This window comes from Saimiri boliviensis, chromosome 1 (genome assembly GCF_048565385.1).
Source record: "Saimiri boliviensis isolate mSaiBol1 chromosome 1, mSaiBol1.pri, whole genome shotgun sequence".
NCBI classification, from domain to species: Eukaryota; Metazoa; Chordata; class Mammalia; order Primates; family Cebidae; genus Saimiri; species Saimiri boliviensis.
Window position 1 is genome coordinate 87,285,393 of NC_133449.1, and position 21,387 is coordinate 87,306,779.

Genomic DNA, 21,387 nt, shown 5'->3' on the forward strand with positions numbered 1-21,387 from the left:
CTCTACCAGGGCCTGTGATTATTGGAATAGAATTAGTGCACTGACAACTACATTAACTGTTTTTGTTGTTTTTCTGATTTAATATATCTCTATGGTTGTATATCTATCCTCCAACTAATACATTATTTTTCTGGCATGAGGCCAGATTCTCTGATATGATAAAATCAAAATTATTAAACTCATTTATGGATTATAACTTTGCAAATAATTCTAGTAACAGAAATGTAATTCCAAGCAAGATACAATTTCCTTGGGCTATTTTAAGTCCCTTTAAGTAAATTTGAATGTATAACTTGCTATTTTTTAGAAAGCTAGATCAACGCAACTTGTGATACATTTATTTTGTCAATACAGAAAACAAAAAGAAATTGTATGATATAATACATAAACTTTATAGGAAATGGGTTGGTTAATTGGAAGGACCCTAACACACATTAGAACATGTTATAAGGCTGTGACAATTAGGTGAAATGGAACTAGATGAAGAAAAAAATAAACATCAATAAAGCAGAATAGAGTGCTCAGCCATAGAATCACATATATGTAATAATTTAATATGTGGTAGGCCTTACAAACCAGAAAAATAGTTATTTAAAAATTGTGTTCTCCTGAGTGTTGAAGTAAGAAAAAAAGGACAAAGAATGTGCTGGTTCAAATAATTAACTATTTGTGGAGCAAGTCAATTTGGATTTTCACCTTAAACAATAGACAACATATTTTCAATGGGTTAAAATAATACAGAAGACAACATATTTTCAATGGGTTAAAAAATGCATGTATATTGTATACACACATAAATGTAATCGAGTAATAAATACATGAGAATGGTAAGGTTATCCAATTTCTTTAGGAGAAAATTTTTCAAAGCTTAAAATTGATAAACATGATCAAAAAGTAATAACAGATTAAAGCATTAGAACATTGGTATATCCAAAACAATAGGTAGTATGTCACTGCAAATCAATGAGGAAATGACAGACTATACAGGAAATCATCTATCTATCTATCATCTATCTGTTGTATATTTATCTACCTAATCTATCTAGGATACATGTATATACGTATACTACATGGTATATACATTTAGAAAAATGTAAAATTAAGTGGTGGAGGAAACTTCACTGAGCTTATGAGGCTGGAGACACAAAGGAAGATTTAGTGTCACCATTTTGTGACACTAAATTTCTCGGTACACGAAAAGATAGTCTCCTTTAAGAAAATAATAATAATAGTGGTTGCTTTTCCTCATTGAAACTGGCAGGAGATTGAAAGTGTTTGGATAAAGCAGACATGCCTTCCCCTTCTTAGTGGTATCTGCTGGCTTGGAATAGAAGCTGTAAATTCCAAGTTATGGTGGATTAACTGTCTGCAAGATCATGAAAGACTGATGCTGAAAGTATATTCATCACTTTCTTTTAAAATAGCAGTGAACATTGCAAGTTTATTGATTCTAGTTAACTTTTTTGTGTCTTTCTAAATGCCATCATTGGAGGAAGTTACTGCATTTTTTTTACCCCCCTTAGGATGTTTATTTCTGTATTTAAACATCAACTTATTATGAAGCTAACATAGTTTTGAAGTTGAAGTCACCTTTAAGCAAGCTCCAGTTGTCTTTCTGTCATGTCGCTAAAGAGTGGGCTGCTCTTCATTTGTAATTGCTTAAGGACATCTCATAACTCTGGACCTATGGTAGTGTTTGTTCATTCTTTTTCCTTTATTAACACAAAGTTGAAAGAACACTGAAGTCCCCAATACATGATTTTGATCAGAGATTGATGCCAACTTGGACAGCCCCCTAAGCTTTCTAAGCCTCAGTTTCCTCATCTGAAAATAAGACAATTGATCAAGTTTGCAATTTATATTTAAAAGAAAATCTTCAGCTCAACCTTCACATTACTGACATTTGTGGCTCATTTTTCCATTTTCTTTTAAAAGGCATACTGAATCATTAGTGTGAGAAAAATGGGCATTACTATGCAACGAAACTCAGGTTCTTCTGCTGCACACTCATGTGTACTGAAAGCTTCATAAGTAGAGTTGCTAACCCAAGGACAACTCAGTTTTTTCACTCCCATGAGTAACTTTTACAAATTGCTTCCAATGTTGTCTTGGTCACTTTAAGCGGTTCACTGAATGCTGGAATGAAGGAATGATGGAGCAGGAAAGGTTTTCTTTTCCTTTTTCTTCCCTTGATGAATGGGATATATTTGGTTGTATTTAATTGAGACTAAGCAAAAATATTTTTCTCTATGTTGCATAAACAAAATACTGCTTTTTCTGTCTCCAGTTTTTAACGTTTTTTGAAAAATAAAATGTCATATGCCTTTGTGGAGAAATTATATTTCTGTAGTTTGATTTGCATTTCATAACAGGGTTTGGTATTTCGATTTGGAGAAGGGAACATATTTCACTGAAAATATTGTCTGTAGATGATCTCTGAATCAGATTGAATCGGGAAAAAAGATCAACTTGCTGCCTTCCCAAAACTCTCTTATTTTTCAAAATTATTTACATATGTCCCTTTAAAATTAAATTTTCCTTACTGCTAAGAGTTGTTTTTAAGGATGCATTACTTTGGTGGGCCAAGGCAGAATCACTTGAGGTCAGGAGTTCGAGACCAGCCTGGCTAACATAGTGACATCTCATCAGTACTAAAAATACAAAATTAAGTGGGCATGGTGGCACATGCCTTTATTCCCAGCTACTTGGGAGGCTGAGGCAGGAGAATTGCTTGTACCTGGGCAGTGGAGGTTGTAAATTTGCTCTACTGCCCTCCAGCCTAGGCAACAGAATGAGACTCTGTCTCAATAAATAAATAAATATGCATTGGACTGCTTTATTCAGGGCTTATTCATTTTCTGCATTGCCCTCCCTATCCACTATCCCCCTCAAGCCACTCCACAGTTAAATGTACTGCACTGGATGCCCATCTGCCTCCTGTGGACGTATCACATTACACATAAAAATTTCTATGGAGTGACATACCCAGAAAAGCTAAAATCCTATCAGTCTCTTGGTCAGTTAAGTTGAACACTGTTTGACATTTTTGCTAGAATCAGGTCCTATGCTAGGTCTCCAGTGCAAGAAAGTGAATAGCATAAGAAACTTGATTTTGGGTGGAAGATAAAGCAATAATGGGTGGAAAGATTTTAAAAAGTGACTACCTTGCCTCTCTTCTGCTTTTATGATTGTCTCCTCATGGTGGCAGAAACATGAAGGGAAATGTCTAATTTTCTACTTTTATTTAATCATGAAAGAATAGTTTTTGAAGGCTACAATCATTTTTTATGAAGTGTGCCAACTCTATAAATGCTAAAATTTGCTTTTGGAATAAGACATTTTTGATACAAAATTAGTAGGACCATGTTTCTGCTCCAGCTGAAAACTCTCTAATTTTTGAAATGATCAAATATTGTTCTGTTATGTCTATGACATATATAAGTACGTATTATCTACTTATCTATGTATCTGTTGAGAGATATAACATATTCTAACATAAATGCATATTTATATGGACAACAATGACATTAAATTTGACATATGGTGTGTCTGGATAATGTTTAAACTTTGGGTGTGTTTGTGTCTATGTGTGTATGTGTTGATCATGCATAGTTTATTTATTACTTATATGTTTGCCACTAGCAAATATTTAAGAGAAATTAAACTAGTTTATTCTCAGTGGAACACATTCTATGGAACTAGGCATATGCACAGGGGATGATGGTAATTGAATTTGATTAAGTATCCTACTACAGTATGTGTCTAAAAAATGCATATCTGATTGAATTGAAAGTGTCAGAATTGAAACACAATTTCAAAATCCTAAGTTAATGTTGGGAATGAAAGTTATAATACGCTGAATTTCCTTTTTTGAGTTCTTTCTTACCCAGATCATGGCAAAGCAAATGCAATTTATCTGATGCTTGCTGGATGGTGCGTGTACTTTTCACTTGCTGCCTAATTTCTGGTTGTAGGTGAAAATAATGATGAAATTCAGGTACTTGAAATTAGTATTTTCACTTGATCTTAATAGAGTAAAAGCATTAACTGTATTTTGAACAAATAACAAACAAAAATTAAAAAGCAACAGACCCCTTAAATAATTTTAAACCGCGTAGACTTTTAAGATATATTTGTAACGTTCTAAATGACATACCTGTTGAAAAACTACAATATCATCTTGGAAACAGAAATAGGTTACCTGCTATAACTGGACTTGAAAGAACATTTTAATCAGTAGACATACAATAAATTCCTCTATTTACTTGTGACATTTGATTCACTTAGAGATATTTTAATGAGAACAAATGAAGGAAAAATACTGGTTTTTGGAAAGCACATGTAACTCATTGAAAGGATATCGTTTTGCCTGGTGACAAACAGCTGTTAGATTGTGAATCTACTTAGCAACTGTTATCAAAAACAAAGATAAATTTCCTGCTGAAACAAAGATAAAGTTTGAGGTTAATGTCATTGGATATTCAAACAGTATTAGACTTAATCATGAAGAAAGACATGCAATGGCTGTGTGCCTCCAGATATTTATTGATAAAGTAGAATAATGTTATCTATTTTCTAGGATGCATATGGGAATTAAACCCATTAATTTATATAAAACGCTTATAATAGGGCCTGCCAGAAAGTGAACTGCTAAATCTTAACTGATTGTTGTGGTGGCTTTGGTGATAGCAGTAGCTGTCATTGTTAGATGCTACAGAAACCCTTTCATGGGTGAAAATACAACTCCTAGGTTAGCTAGCCTGCTATGTGTGTTTTCTAGTTAAGAAACTTTACAGAGAAAGCCTGTTATGCACGTCAAAGTGCAATGTAAATACCAGGATGAAAAAGGAAGCCCCAGTCTGCTGAATACCGTTGATCCTGCTGATCTAAGCACTATTTAATTCCCTCAAAAATGTGAATGATCAACTACTATGTACCTTGACAGCTGTTACCTTTGTTATGACTGTTACATTTTGTAGCTCCATCAATTCAGTGTAGGAATAAAAGAAAGTTATTGATAATAATAACAGTAATAAAAACAATGAATATTTATTTGAGCACTTACTCATGCTAGGACCTATTATTGGCACTTTAACTAAAATATAATTTATTATTATAGTAACCCTAATGTGGTAGATATCATTCTCCTTTACGGATAAAACACTGAGGAACTTGTGCAAGGTCACAGGTTTGCAAAGGGGTGAGCTGGAATTCTCTCTGAAATCTGACATGCAAACCAGATTACTAGGCCTCAAACTCATTAATTATTCCCAAGTATGAAAGCAAAAACTAAGATAAATTAAAATATGAGCCATTCATGTTCTCTCAGGGAGGGTCATAGCAAAGTCTAAATATCTAAGCAACGCTTTAACTTTGGTGCTTATTTCACCATCCTGCATATTACCATAGTTAAGGAATGAAAAGTCTTCATCTGCATGTTAATGAAGTTAAGACCCTCATTGTAATTTCTAAGCCAAAGCATATATTTATTTTAAAAAGTCATTATCTAGTGGCAAATATTTTCACACCAAATTTCACATACTCCCCCTGTCTGTGGAAAGAGCCTTATCTCTCAGCTACCAGTACTTCAACACCATCTGTACAAACCTTAGATAGATGTAATCCTTGAGGCGTGTCTGTGTACCTGAAGATGCAGTGAACATTCTCTTTACTAACGGATTAACATTTCAGTAGATCTGAAAGTAGAGAATAATATCCTGGCATCAAAAATCACAACTGGAAAAAGCCAGAAAAAAAGAGCAGAAGAGTAGAGCATCCTTTATGTCTGTCTCAAATCACAGAGTAAGGGGGAAAAAGCTCAAGAATTTGTAGATACGACGCATTTTCTTTATAGGTGTCAGCTTCCAAAATTCAGAAACTGAGACAGAGTTTAGGCAACTTGGCTTAAAAAATAGCTTTGAGAGCCAGGCGGGGTGGCTCAAGCCTGTAATCCCAGCACGTTGGGAGGCCGAGGCGGGTGGATCACAAGGTCAAGAAATCGAGACCATCCTGGTCAATATGGTGAAACCCCATCTCTACTAAAAATACTGAAAATTAGATGGGCATGGTGGTGCGTGCCTGTAATCCCAGCTACTCAGGAGGCTGAGGCCGGAGAATTGCCTGAACCCAGGAGGTGGAGGTTGCGGTGAGCCGAGATCGCGCCATTGTACTCCAGCCTGGGCAACAAGAGCAAAACTCCGTCTCAAAAACAAACAAACAAACAAACAAACAAACAAACAAACAAACAAACTAGCTTTGAGATTGAACCAAGTTTATATACAGACTATTAAGCTCCTATTCTTTAAGCGATTTATTTTCCCTGCATTGCTGTCATGTTTTCAGGAGTATCATTAAGAGGAAGGATAATACTCAATGATTGTCTTCCTCAAAGGTCAACCCAAAAAATGTGAAAACGCAAACATATTACTCCCTATTTTTTCATATTAACATGGGAAGGACATTTAAAAAATTCCTAAAACTGTTTCAGGAAAGGGAAAAGAAACCCATAAAGCAAGGAAGTAAAATTCAACTTTTTGAATCACTCTTAAAAAAAAAGAAAAACAATGTTCCAAAATAAACCTTGATTCTATAAGTAGATACAAATGAGTGTGCCCAAATACCATTAATTGTTATGGTGATAAAGTCAATAGAAATTTGCTCAAAAGTGAAATAGGTAAATTGCAACTTTTGGCATGAGAATAAAAAATGTATGAATAATTATAAGGTGCTCCCATGATTGAGTGCCACATTGTTTCAGAAAGAAGCAAGAATAGCTTACACATGAAATTTCGGAAGATTTAGAGTACTTACTAGATACTCATTATTCTAATTGAACTAGATTCAGTTCATTTTAAGAGTAGATCTAACTTTAGCAAAGTAGGATAATTACAAAATCTAGGTCAGATGAATTAGTAGTATAAATCTGAGAGCCATAAGCCTACCTATCCAAAATTGCTTTTCTGTTTTCCGAAATAGCTTTTCAAAGAGTGCAAAATGGGAAGAAAAAAAAATATACAACTGCGCTTCTCTTCAAGATAGTTCTTGTAGGAAAGAGTTCTTGTATCTGGAGATAGTTCTTTCCTACAAGAACTGTCCTGAGGAGAAGCGCAGTGTACATTTTTTGTGTACAATCCTCTGAAGGGTTTTAACTCAGGCATTCTTCATTCTAAAAGGAATTTATACCCCCACAAAATGTGTTTGAAGATGAAAGTTCCCCAGGCATGGGCCAACTTGTCAATTATCAACTGGATATGCACATATTTATGCTTTTTCCTAGAGAAATAAGACAAAATAGTAATTAGTTTATGAGATTGGTCCACAATACTATATTCTGTTGTATTTTAATTGTAGGTCTAAATATTATTATTTATAAAAGCCTATAATCTGGGAACTAGGTCTAAAAAAGCGAAAGGAGAATTTTCTTCAACAATCAACAAATAATTATGGAGCATCTACTCTATGCCAGACACTGATCTTGAGCTGGGCTGTGGTTCTTGCCACTATAAAGCATTGATTGTGGTGGAGATTTATTTATTTATTGAGATGCATGGCTAACCTTAAGAAATTTTACCCAGGGAATTATCCCTACTTTTTTTTTTTATATCTTCCTGAACTTTTTCATCACAGACACCTGATTCACTTATAAGATTATGTCTCATTGAAATCCTTGGCCAGACTTAAACTACTCCTCATTCTTCAACTTTGTGGTCTCTGATGTCAGATTCAAGAGACAATATACCAGGGCTAAAACCCACTTGTTCATGTCAGAAACACTCAATTCTATTACAATAGTTCTATTCTAGGAATGAGTGTTGGCATTGATCAACAGAAGCATCATTTGGGTCTGAAAATACTTATTCTTAATCAATATCTATGTCAAAAGAATGTCCACATACTAGAATATAAATCAATAGGAAAAAGGAAAAATAATATAGATTTGAGTAACATGAAAGTCATAATGAGAAGTGATAAAACTTGGAAAGTCATCCTTGAAAAGCATTTTCTCTGCCTCTAAAGATCTCTAAAGAAAGGCAATCCTAAATAAATTTTTCTAAGACTTAATAGATCTTTCTCTTTTCAAAAAAGTCTTCTTAAGAATTAATGTAATTCCTTTTTGTTATTGCTCAAGTTCATTTTCTCTTCTTTTGTTGTCAATAGATGTTTGTTAAACCATTGTACATATTTGTTCAAAGAATAAGGGATATCATGTTCTTTATTATAATGCTTCTTCAAGATAAAGGTAAACTGAAACACCAGGCCCAACATTGAAAAGACGTGACTTATATAGTTGGCACAAATCATGTATAAAAGCCAATCATGTATGTGGGCTTAATTTCTAAATGTTTTCTTATCATGGATTGAATTTAGAACTAAAATCTGTGTCTATTAGATGATGGTAAAGGGGTGATTTTTATTATCATATATTTTATGTAGTTAATATTTATGGAAATATTCCAGTGTAGTTGGCATTAGAATGAATGCCTTTATGTAGATTTTCCCACTTACATGTATTTTCTTATTTAATTATTATAACCATTATGTGAAGTATTATTTCCCTTTAAAGAAGTAAAACAGGCTTACACAGATTTCCCAGTTCACTAATGCTGGAGTCAGAATTTGAACTCAGGAAGTCCAATACCCAAGCATGTACTCTTAATTCCTTGGAAAAATAAAGTATCCATTAATGAGTCATATCAGGAAACTCAACAGGCATCTGTTGGTTCAGCTGGCCATGGGTTTGTAATAACGGCTGCATTGACTTGGTTGATTCATAGCACACTAATCAGATATAGGCTGTCATATATATATACATATATATATATAAATATTAAAAATATACATATGTACATTTTATATGAGAATATATATATATATATGTGTGTGTGTCTGTGTGTGTGTGTGTGTGTGTGTGTGTGTGTGTGTGTGTTCTTCTTAAAATAACCTAGATATATATGTGGCCCTAGATAACTAATTTACTCTTAAGTCTGTATGGTCTATGTATTTCTGAAATATGATTATCCACTGCATGCATTTTGTAGAGAAAAGCTATCCCTCTTTCTTTATCCTTATGTCAAAAATATCTATGAATTTATTAAAGTGATGTAATTTTCTGTTCAAGAACAGAAAATCAAACACTGTATGTTGTCACTCATAGTCGAGTGTTGAACGATGAGAGGACATGGGCACGGAGGGGAGCATCACACACTGGGGTCTGTTGAAGGGGAATAGGGGAGGGATAGCTGGGGTTGGGGAGGATGGGGAGGGATAACATGGGGAGAAATCCCAGATATAGGTGATGGAGGGATGAAGGCAGCAAATCCCCTTGCCATGTACGTACCTATGCAACAATCCTGCATGATCTGCACAGGTACCTCAGAACCTAAAGTACAATAAAAAATAAAAAATAAGAAAATAAAGTGATGTGATAGCAAAAGTATGACACTGTGAACCCTGTCAGTGAATTTACCCATGGTGTTAATTGGAGTCCAAAAAGCTCTAGGACCATCAGCAAGCAATCAGAAGTGCCCAGCCTCTTTTACTGAAGTGCCTTGGAAAATGAGAGTATAAGACAACAGCGCAGAGTCTGTGTAAATTAAAAGTGAAATTGATCACCAGTAACACAGGTTGAATAGACTGAGAGGAAGCACCGTATTCTACATGTAGCTGTGCCGTGTTTCTTAACAGTATTCAAAGTTATTGATGCAGGGTAGGGATCTTCTGCATCTTAGTTGTAGTTTGGGTTTTTTTTTTTTTTTTTTGGAGAGCTATCAGGCTGTTTCGTACTTTAATTTGTTGTGACTGTCTTGTAAAGTTAATATCCATAGTAGCTATATAGATAATAGAAGAGATCCGATATTGTAGTAGACTGATCTATAATAGTATGCAATTTCAAATACTTTAATAACTGAATGACCTTAATGCTTACATTTAATTTTAAAAGCATCATAGACAACTAACAAAACAAAAAGGTTTTGTAAGTTCAAGTCTTAACATGTTAATTTACACATGAAATTAAAGATATATGTAGATTTTTAAATTATTTCAGTTAAATACAAGCAGTTTCTGTGTGTATATGCACATGCATGTGTTCATCTGCACCCACATTACTAGAATTAAGTTATGATTATTCTATGAATTGACAAAATAAATTTTATTTGCCTGAAAAATGCTGCCTTCATACAGCAGAATTAACTAAATGTTGTGTGCCTTTCTATGATGTCCTTGCAACTTACATGAGCTGATGACGTTTCAGATATTAAAATTTGAAGGCTAGTTTTTTACTGCTATCCTCTGCCCACAGGTTGTGTATAAAAATAATGATGTGAGGCTGGAATTATCTCGACTTGCCAAGCAAGGAGATCCTAAGATGAAGATCCATGGAGTGGTGGCATTTAAATGTGAGAATGTTGCAACTTTAGACCCAATCACCTTTGAAACCCCAGAGTCTTTCATCTCATTGCCTAAATGGAATGCAAAGAAAACAGGCTCCATATCGTTTGATTTCCGTACAACAGAGCCAAATGGCCTCATCTTATTCAGCCATGGCAAGCCAAGACATCAGAAAGATGCCAAGCACCCACAGATGATCAAGGTGGACTTCTTTGCTATTGAGATGCTAGACGGCCACCTCTACCTCCTCCTGGACATGGGGTCAGGTACTATAAAAATAAAAGCCCTGTTGAAGAAAGTGAATGATGGAGAATGGTATCATGTGGACTTCCAGAGAGATGGACGGTCAGGTAATCTTATCATTTGTCTATGCTGTTTATCTGCCAGAGCATCCCACCCACTGTGCTATTTCTAAAAGTGCAAACCAAGGCAGACAAAGATTTTCTGCATTTATTTCTTTAGAGTAAAATAAACTGCCTGCTATTGCTTCTATTGCACACTATATAAAAATCAGAAAGAGCTAATTAATCATCATAGTTGGGCATTAAACCCCAAATGTTCAAACGTCTTTTAGAATAGCTTCTTAAATGAACTTTTATTGGGTAATCAAGTGCCAAATCTTGCAGAAAATTTTATCTTGAATTCACAAGGGAAAACAATCAAAGCTTTTGTATTTCCAGTTGTCTCTTAGGTATTGGATGTTTGGAGGTGCCCAATGGCAAATATAAAATATGAAAAAAATTAGAATGGTCCATACATAAAATCCTTAGTTTGGTACAGCACACTTTAACCTTGGATGAGTCAATGGCATTAAGAACACTTTAATCAATACAGTAGCATTTCAAGGACAGTGGCAAAACTCTGCTGCCCTTCCAAACTTCTTCCCTTTCTGATGAAAGATATTTGGAATTCCACCAGCAAATATTCTGTTTCCTATTGCTGCACTTTATTTCTCTAAGAGAGAAGAGGGAAAGTGGCAGATAAAGTTTATCTGAAGAAATAACATTTGCATTGAAATTTGGGAGTGTCTTGGAGGCCGAGCATGTTGACTAATATGAGCTTTGAGGGGAAAAGAATCATCCAGGCAGCAGAAATGGCATTTGTGGGAATCCTGGGAAAGAGAGGGAAAGAGGGAGGAAAAGAGAGAGGGAGGGAGGAGAAGAAAGGGAGAAAGATGCGACAGAGAGAGATGAGAGCAAGAGAGAAAATTGTTTTTATTTATGTTATTATTATTCTTTAAGTTCTGGGGTACATGTGCAGAACATGCAGGTCTGTAACATAGCTATATGCGTACCATGGGAGAAATTTCTTTTAGGTATACAACTATATTTCTTTGATTCTCTTCACCCTGGGCTCCCATGCTTTGATTATCCTACTCATACATAAATCAACTTATGTTCTTATTATGGAAGATAACTGAATTTAGACTTATCTACTCTCTTTCTCTACTCCACCCACCCCCAAACAACTCTAAAAGAAGTTGAGTACTTCTTTTAGACCCTGTAGTCTGTGATAACCATGGTCTTTGAGAAGGGCCCTGTTGAGACCTGGGGCTGAGCTCTCCTGTCCATACCATCTTTGCGTGGGCTCCATTGGTCCTTGATTACTCATAGTTTCTCTGCCACGGAACTGTTTTTTTAACTCCCCATTATCCCTGCTCTTTTGTTCTGCTGTTTATAGATCAAGAAGATTGTGCTTGCCTGTTTGGAAATACGTTTTTACCTAACAAAATAAATAAATAGAATATATGGAAATTGAGGAGTTGGGAGTGAATGTGGAGAGAAGGAAGGTCGTAACCCATTGCTTGGATTCCCAGATACATTGGAGACTGTGTTTCTGACTCATTCCTCTCTGGAAACTTGGTCTCCCTAAATATTCTCACTTTCGTAAAGAAGTCTACAAGGAATTGGATTGCCTTTTTTTCTTTTTTTCTGATTTAAGCTGAGAAGAGTTCATTGATGGGAATAAAAAAATATAACATTAATAATAGAGTATTCCACTCTGGTCCCCTCCAGTAGCAAATTATGTAGCAAATTATCTCTACCAGAGATAGCAGTTAGTTTGCTACATATGAACTTTCAGGCAGAATTTTAAAGTGGTTGAGGCATGGGCTAATCTAGTGCTTTGAAATAATAGCTTGTGGATGTTGTAATTTGACATAAGATAGATCTAGAATAAAATTTTGTAAGTGACTTTCAAGAAGAGATATTTTAAGTCAGATTTTACACAGTTTAAAGCAAAACACGCCAAAAGTGGTGGTTCACACCTGTAATCCCCATACATAGGATTGCTTGAGCCCAGGAGTTCCAGGCTGAAGTGAGCCATGATCATACCACTGCACTCCAGCCTTGGCAACAGAGCAAGACCCTGTCTCAAAACAACAAAACAAGACAAAACAACACAAAACAACCCATATCAGATTACATGAGTATCTTCTGAAAGTTCAGAGGAGAAAAAAAAAAAAAACACCAAACATCAAGTCAGTTGCTTTTCATTCACTTAGAAATGAGGTGTTTTCTAACTATATGCAGGTAATGCATGATGAATTCAAAATATTAGTATATACAAAATAGTATAAAAGAAAAAAGGATTTATTATTCATTTTACAACAATGATTTATAATTTTGGCTATCTCTTTCCAGTCTTCTGTGTAAATTGTATTTTTTCCATACATACAACTATGTAAATTGTATATATGGAAAATGCCTATATATGTGTGTATCTATATGTATGTGTGTGTGTATGTGTCTCTCTCTACATGTATATGTGTATAGTATGTGTATATATATATATGCATATGTACACACATATCACACATGCACATATACACACACAGAGAACAAATTATTTTTAACATTTTATGAGGTTTCTTATAAGGAGAAAGTATTGATGCAATCTAATTAATTATCAGATAAATACTTTAATCTTCAAGCAGAATGAAATCTACTTTTTCTGTTTTAGCTCTTTAATTCATCCAAATTATCAAGAGTTTATTAATTACTCTGTTTGTACCCTCATTGGAGAAGCTCAAAAGTAGATTATATCTGCTTTAATTTACAAAACACAGTTCTGTATGGGAAGAACAGAAACACATTCTAAGGAAGTGTTATTTTCATCTAAGAAAGAAAATAAACAAAGCATGAGATTTTTCTTGGAATCCAGTGGAAAGATCAAATTACTATGCTTGGTGCTGTTTTGATGGTAAAGTACTGTTATGTGATTAAAATTTCAGATAAGTGAATTGGAATAAACAATATAAAAACCAAAACTCATTCACTAAGCCAAGTTCTATCCTTTACTAAATTGAAAAAAAAAAGGAGAGCTCATATTATGTTAGCCTAGCTCAAGGGAGTTTAATGTAATTTTAATAGCTGCAGCTGTTAATATTTTATATATAGTATTTTAATTAATTTCCATATTTGCACACTGCATTGGTTTGGTATGGAGTAGCCTTTTGAAAATTGAACAAATGGCTATACTTGCTTTTATTTTACTTAAAGGATATTTCTGATTTGGCTGGTGAAACACTAAGACTCATAGTTCACTTAAAACTAAGAAATGTGGACATTCATAAAATAATTTATTTTACCCATTTTTATATCAGTTATATTCAGGGACTATATGAAAATTATTTTTCACATAATGTGGAGAAAGGGTAACATGGGCTCCTTTCTGACATACAGATAATGAGGCCATATCTGTTGATTTGCCTGGAAAATTTCCTAGGTCAGTATTTTAAAAGCCTTTATTATCTCTGTTATTAAAGTAGGGCGAACCCAGGCCTAAGAGTAATTCTTTCTGCTGTTGGCCACTGGTTGGCCATACTAAAGTAAATAGAAATCTAACGAGACCATTATGGTCATTAATTTGCTGCCAATATAAGTAGTAGTTATTTTTGGATAGAGATAGGGTTAAAATCATATTTCATGGACACATATGGTTTAATTTTAATATTACCCAAACAGTTTATAAAATTTATAATTTCCATCCCTGAGACAGAATGTTGTATTTTTTTTAATCCACCATTTCTAGTACTTTCTTGGGTATAGCAGTTGTTCAGTATATATTTGCTATAAGACTAAAGAACAAAAACATTTAAATTGTACAGTGCCAAACAATCCCTAATATTCTGGCGGGGGGGAAAAGCATCATTTTTACATTTGGAGAATAATGGCATTCTTTTAATTGTAAATGCAACTTTTTTAAGTTCAAGAATTTGTTCAAATTACTTTCTGAAAGCAGTTCACATGGTGTAAGATAACAGGTGCTGTTCTCTTATGAATATAACACCGTCCTCCAAGCCCAGATGTTGGAAATAACACACTGGGAAAGTTAAATAATTGTTAGAGAATGTGTAAACCTGGTACAAAAATGACATGTTTTTATGAGAATAGGAATTTTATCTCTTCTTGGTCAGAAGGTCCCTATATCATATTGCAGACATGTAGGTAGCAGAAAAATCCATCAGGCAGGAAGGTGGGAACTCCTTTCTGAGGACGGGGATATACAGCCACAGTAAGTGTGCTCTTGACAAGAACCAAGGCTGTTCATCTTTCTGGCGGCCTTCTCTGTGATTCTTTGGTCTTTAGTTCTTGGAAAGGGGTATGTGAATCCCTTATTCAATGAGAAATAATGCTTTTCTGTATAATTTTCTAGAACTTCCTCATTTTTGGCAAAACTGACTGTAACGGGTTATTTCTAACGTATGTTCCTTCTTCCAATCTGAGAAATGGGAAAAAAAGAGTCACTCTAATTTCCATAGTTTGATTAACTCTGCTTGGCCATTGGTGTTCGTTATGTGCAATGCCGCTTTCTTCCACGGCTTGCTCACTAGAGGATCAGCGACATGGAAAGCCAAGTGGCTGAGCCATAAATGGCAGTTGCAGATCCTGCACTAAGCTAGCAAAAGAGGAAACATAACAAGTGCAGGCATGATTTAGTGAATCAGAGTGGATGACTTAAGTGCTGCAAAATGTGGATATCCTCTGTGGATAACTTAGCTACTAACAAGGCAAAACCCCTAAGTCACTGGGGTTAATAAATGTGATTGAAGAGGCCCATTATTTTGCAATTTTTGCAGGACTTACAGCTGAACATTTTGTTGTTGTTGTTTTTAAACGCCTCTCTCTTTCCAGACTTTCCCTTTGAATCTTTTCTTGTCCCAATCTCAACATAAAAAAGCTGCAGGTATTTAGCTAACGTGTGAACTGTGCTACAATTAGGATGAGGTTAACGATTGTTTTCTTGGGGCACGAATATTGTTTAAATTTGTGTTAAGCTCTTTGGCTCAGTCAAGGGTACCCTCTTCAGTATTTTCATAGCAAACTGCCAGTCTTATTTATTATTTATTTTTGCAAACCATCATTACACATTGAAATCAAAGAGAAAACTCATTATTTTGGTCAAAGTCTGCTTGAGTACAGCAGGGTACTGCAGATTTTATCAGTGGTTATTCATGGGTAAGCCTACATTTAACAGCTAAGAAGCCATTGAGATTTGAATTGAAGTCATAGAGTTCCAGTTTAAGAACTAGAAATTACAGTGGGAAAGGCACAAGGCTCTCTCTAGAGCACATAATTAGAGGTTTATAGTAATCACTGTTTGATGTGAACAGCACTTTCTAGCTATCTATCACCAGCACTGATTTCTGTGTATACCATTCATGAATCACCACACTTAAACATTTCTACTTGAACAACCATTAGACAATTTCTCTGCTTAGGTCTTGATTTGAACTTGCCCTCTGACTGTAAACGTTCCTCCCATGCCTCTGCCTAGTAGCCTACTACATACATTGAAGTAATTTTAAGTACATTTATGATATTTTGTTTGATATACATATCCAAAAACCACTAGTTATCAATGGAAAGGCCAAAATACCTTACCAATAATTTGCTGGTTATTTGACCAGATGACCAGATGGGGTCAATTTTGCTTAAAATTGTAATATTAAGTTTTATTAAAAATGTTTATGCTTATTTATTCTGAAGAAGTTCATAGGAAAAAAAGCCATTTATTTCTCCACATTCAATTTTTTTTTAATATTTGTACATTGTCCTCCAGTTTTTGTTAATATGTATGTATATTTTATATAGGCACAGTTAGAATATGAGCATAATTGTTCAGGTTCTCTGTTTAATGTGATGTCATGAACTCTTTTGCTCAAGATTATCTAAGTAACCAAATTTATTTTCTGGGAATTATGAAATCATAAGCGAAGATTCAGAGCAGAGCTTTTCAGAAGTACCTGAGCTGGGCCCCGGGCTTGTAGGACTTAAATGTATTAACATATCTAAAGAAAAGAAACTCTCAGGGGCAAATATTAGCAGTAATCATCTGAATACTGCTTAGAGAACTTGACAACTTCATCCCCACTGTAGAGATGGAAGCAAGTCATTGAATTGAGATAAGGGTGTCAAGCCTTCCCGGGCCAATATTCCTATAAATTTTATAATGTCATGCATTCTTGTTGTTCAGAATCCATGTTCCCCAAACACTCTTGATTAGGATTTAGTTCCCGTTGTAAGTCTGATTAGACTGGAGGGAGAGAAAATTTAACAGTTAAATATACAGTCGGTCTGGCCCCCCCATTTTTTGTATGTTTCATATCTGTGGATTCAATCAACTATGGATTTAAAATAATTGGGAAAAAAATTGAGTCTGCCCTGAAAATACATAGACTTTTTATCTTGTCATTGTTTCTTAAACAAGGCAGTGTAACTATTAACGTATCATTTACATTATATTAGGTATAAGTAATCTAGAGATGATTTAAAATATACGGGAGGATGTGCATAGATTATATGTAAATACTAAGCCATTTTATATCAGAGACTCAAGCATCTGTAGATTTGGTGTCTCCAGGACGTCCTGGAACCAATCCCCACAAATACTGAAGGATGAGTGCATATGCGTATTCACATTCCTGTAACAGGTAAACTTCTTGTCATAAATGAATAAATAACATTTGATTATTATTGGCATCCATATTGGCAGAGATACGTAGGAAGTATTTCATGTCCTGTGATAGGTACTTTCTCAGAGGAAATTAATAACTTGGCTTCTGATTTTATACACTCATGTTATGAACTTAGTAAATATCAGTCAAACTTGGGAAATGAAACCACCCTCTGTAAATCTACCAAATCTCCTCTTTGGGCTTGCCTAGCTAAGGGGCAGCCCCTGGACTATGGCATGAGTTGCACCCTAAGGAGATAGGCAGTTAACTGACCACACTGAGCCGTAGTGACCCTTACTGTGGAAAGCTGAGTGGAAATCTGTGAAACTTCTGCAAAGTAATATTTCAGTTGCTGTAGAATGTTATTTGATTGATATTTACAACCTTCCAACGTTGTGTATGATCATGTTTAAAATACGTATGTGTCTGTACATCGTTATGAATGTGTATGTGTGTTTAAATATGTGCATTTATTAATACTTGTGTTTAATATATAAATACATACTTTTGGTGAATATGTTGAGGCAATTCAAAAAACTACCTAAGTGAAGAGTTCCCTTTACCATACAATTCCCTCGTTAATTTACTCTGTTCTTCATAGATAACCACTAAAATAATTTGGTGTTGAAAAATTCCCAGGTTTTTCTCTAGGCATCAATATTTTTATAAATATGTTCACACATATAAAATAATTATGCAGCTTATTTTCCATAATCAAGATTATAGTTTACCAATTACTATGTGTCAAAAAACTTACAGAGAGCTTTTTCTGTGCCATTCTTTGTAGTAACGTCATATATACCTTAGCTTGAACAAACTAATATTTAGTTATTTCTCTATTGAAGAACATTTACATTTTTACTTTTTTAAACCTTCACGGTTTTAAACTAGTCTACAGATAATGCCTTCATACATGAAATCTTTATGTATATTGGTCAGAGTGTCTCTAGGATTGATTGGGAGAACTGGGATTACTGGATTAATTGCATTTTTAATTTTGAAAGATAATGACAGGTTAGTTTACTAACTGCTGTTTCAATTTACATTCCTATCTGCGGTAAATGAGGTGCCTTTTCCTCCTTATTCTTCCCAATACCAGATAATATTAAACTTTTAAGTTTTTGTCATAAGATTTCTGTTTGAATATAGTGGTTTAATTCCTGAAGCTCCCAGCTCACAGATTAATCAAGTAAGCAGAAAACAGATGGTAATAAGCAGAGAGCAGAACATTAATATGATATTTTTGTTTTGTTTTCAAATACAGTTAATTTTATTTCTTTATAAACCTCACAGCTGATAGAGGTTTTTAAAAAGATACAGAAAAACTTTAAAAACCACTCATAATCACACTATTGCCAAATCCCCAGTTAATATTTTGGTTCTTTTTTAAAAATTATTTTATAAGAATCATGTATTTTACATTATACCCTATTATCAATGTTATATTCTGTTTTTATTACTTATATTGTACCTTTTTAATTGAGTTTGAATTTGGTAATAGACTAGGAATCTGGCAAGTAGCTTTGTAACCCTGAAATCTGATTCTTTTGTATAGGGACAGGTGGAACAGAATGATATATAGACAAAATTGATCTTAATTTAAACAATTCATTTAAGCAGTAGTTTAAAAATTGTTTATTCAAAAAGGAATCTCAGGAATCCATCTAGTGAGTTCCTTTATTTTGCGTACGAGCCACATTGAAGCCCAATGAATCCGTCCTTTGGCTAAGTTTGCCAGCTGGTTGGCTGAAGAGCTAGAACATCTGATCATCTCACCAGGAGAAGGGCTTCCTTACTATAGCACATGTTTTCTGCTCTTAATTTCCTTGTAATTTAAACTTTTGAAGTAATTTAACTCTTGACATCAACTTATTTTAAATCTCACCTTCACTCCATGTTTCTTCTCACCCTGTAAACTCATCTTATGGATGTATAAGAGCCAGTAAGTATGGGATAGAAAACTTAATGGAAACTAATAAGTAATGAAAAACTGCCTCAGTATGTGGTAAAAGTCATTTCCACTTTTATAAATAAGAGCTCTTTTAAACAGCTTTTTTTAACTTTTGCATACAATTTTACAAGAAAGATGAATTTATTGCTTATTTATGAATATTCTTAAATACTATCTTGTCTGCTTATCGACTTTTTTTTACCTTTTGCATATGTCATGAAAAACACACCTTTAAATATAAGAATATAATGTGATACAGTTTCTACGTTAAAATTATAAAAGTCGTATGTGCACAAATAATTTATTTTTGAGTTGCAATCCGATTCCTTTAAAAAGTAAAATAGCAAAAAAAAAAAAAAAAAAAAAAAAAAGAGAGAGAGTAAAATAGCATAGTAGGGTACTTTGGATTCTTAAACAGTGAAGCATGAAACACTGATCTGTATAAGTTCTCAAATATAACTACTTTTCCCCAATTTTAACAGCTTGAACTTAACAATGTTTACATAAAATATTTAGTTAATTTACCAGAAACTTCAAATATAGTAGAAGGGGTAGAAGGTATGAAAGAACATACCTTATTCAAAAAAGACCATGTAAATATTTGTAGTTCCTGGAAGAGAGATGACCCGTTAATATATTCAGATATTTGTTTTCTCTTAAGGTTGTATTTATAAAATTTATTTACCTCAGCCTTGGGAAAATTCTCATTTTCCATTGATATATAGAGTTTGGCAACTTCTCAATTGTCTTCAATTATCAACGAACCAGGTTTAAATATTAATTTGATGTGTTCTTTGTAACCACTGATTTTATAACTCAATTATAATAAAATAAGCACATGGGAACATTAATATTTAAATTTCACTATGCTCATATGTATGAGTTAAATTGGTTTAAACTAATTCGATTTCTGTGATGACTCTTTTGCTAGCTGACTATGTCCTTTGATTCATATCCATAGTAAAAATCATTAAGGAGATCTGGGATTCAATTCCCTTACTGGAAATGTGTCTATTTCAGGACACATGTTTAGTCTAAAATATAAATTTCTATTTGCATTTGTCTCAGTAATAAAATTTAATTATTATTTCAAACCATTTTTACTCCATGAATTTTCAAAATATAAAAATAATCGTTTCCATCCCACTTGAATTAAGTTCTTTACTTTCTGATTATTTGCCATCTCTTTTACAAAGATTTTCTAAAATACAAGTTCATATGGATTAGTAAAGCATATGGATAAAATGGTACTTGATTTTCAGCCCTATTTTCTTCATGCTATGTTGCTGCTTGCATAATTTTTCAATGGCTAGTATCTGATACATCCATTTGCCTGATGTGTCTCCTTAACTTTGAATCCAGAGCGCAATTTAACTTTCTTGGATTATATTTGAGTTAAAGGTAAGACTATATTCCTTTTCTCTCTGTCCCATATTTTGTTGCTTGTTCTTTCTATGGGAACTCTAAAATTGTTTCTCAGAGGAACAATAAGTAACTGTGGGAGAAACTTACTCTTCGTGATAGTAACTCTTAAATCTGTTCTTTTTTTTTTTTTTTTTTTTTTTTTTTTTTTTTTTGTACTGTGGGTTACACCTTTTCAGCTGAAATCCATTTGATGGTCCAACATTTGTTTTAGTAAAATAATATAATGAGAGAGAAAATATCAAAGTGGTTCAGAGGCAGTGGAGTTAAATATTTTTTTTCTTTTAAACACTTGTTTCTCTCTCTCTCTCTCTCTCTCTCTCTCTCTCTCTCTCTCTCTCTTTCTCTCTCTGTGTGTGTGTGTGTGTGTGTGTGTGTGTGTAAGTGTGCAGTGGGATGCTTAAAAATTGTGATCTTTATGACTGTGATCCAAAAACTATAGTCTAATGAAAAAGTTATAGTAAGAATCTTACTCTATATCATCAAGCACATTCATAACAAAACTTACATGAACTTTATTACAATACTTTACTCAAAGCAAGCACTAACACACTGTAAATAAAAATCAAGGGACACATTTAATCCATCCTTACTGTCAGACCGACTGTCATGAATGATTGTCTAAACCACCTGGCAACAGTTTTGTCCCTGAGAGTGAGTACAGATA

At 34.0% G+C, this 21,387-nt stretch overlaps 1 protein-coding gene across 28 annotated transcripts in view; it reads left to right on the forward strand.

Moving 5' to 3' along the window:
• NRXN1 (neurexin 1) overlaps window positions 1-21,387 on the forward strand; it is a 1,157,741-nt gene that overhangs the window by 487,258 nt on the left and 649,096 nt on the right. For all 28 annotated transcript variants that reach the window (XM_074400196.1, XM_039478496.2, XM_003922746.4 and 25 more), the window contains one exon: window positions 10,301-10,739. In XM_074400196.1, coding sequence (XP_074256297.1) covers window positions 10,301-10,739 — 439 coding nt within the window. The remainder of the gene's footprint in view (window positions 1-10,300; window positions 10,740-21,387) is intronic.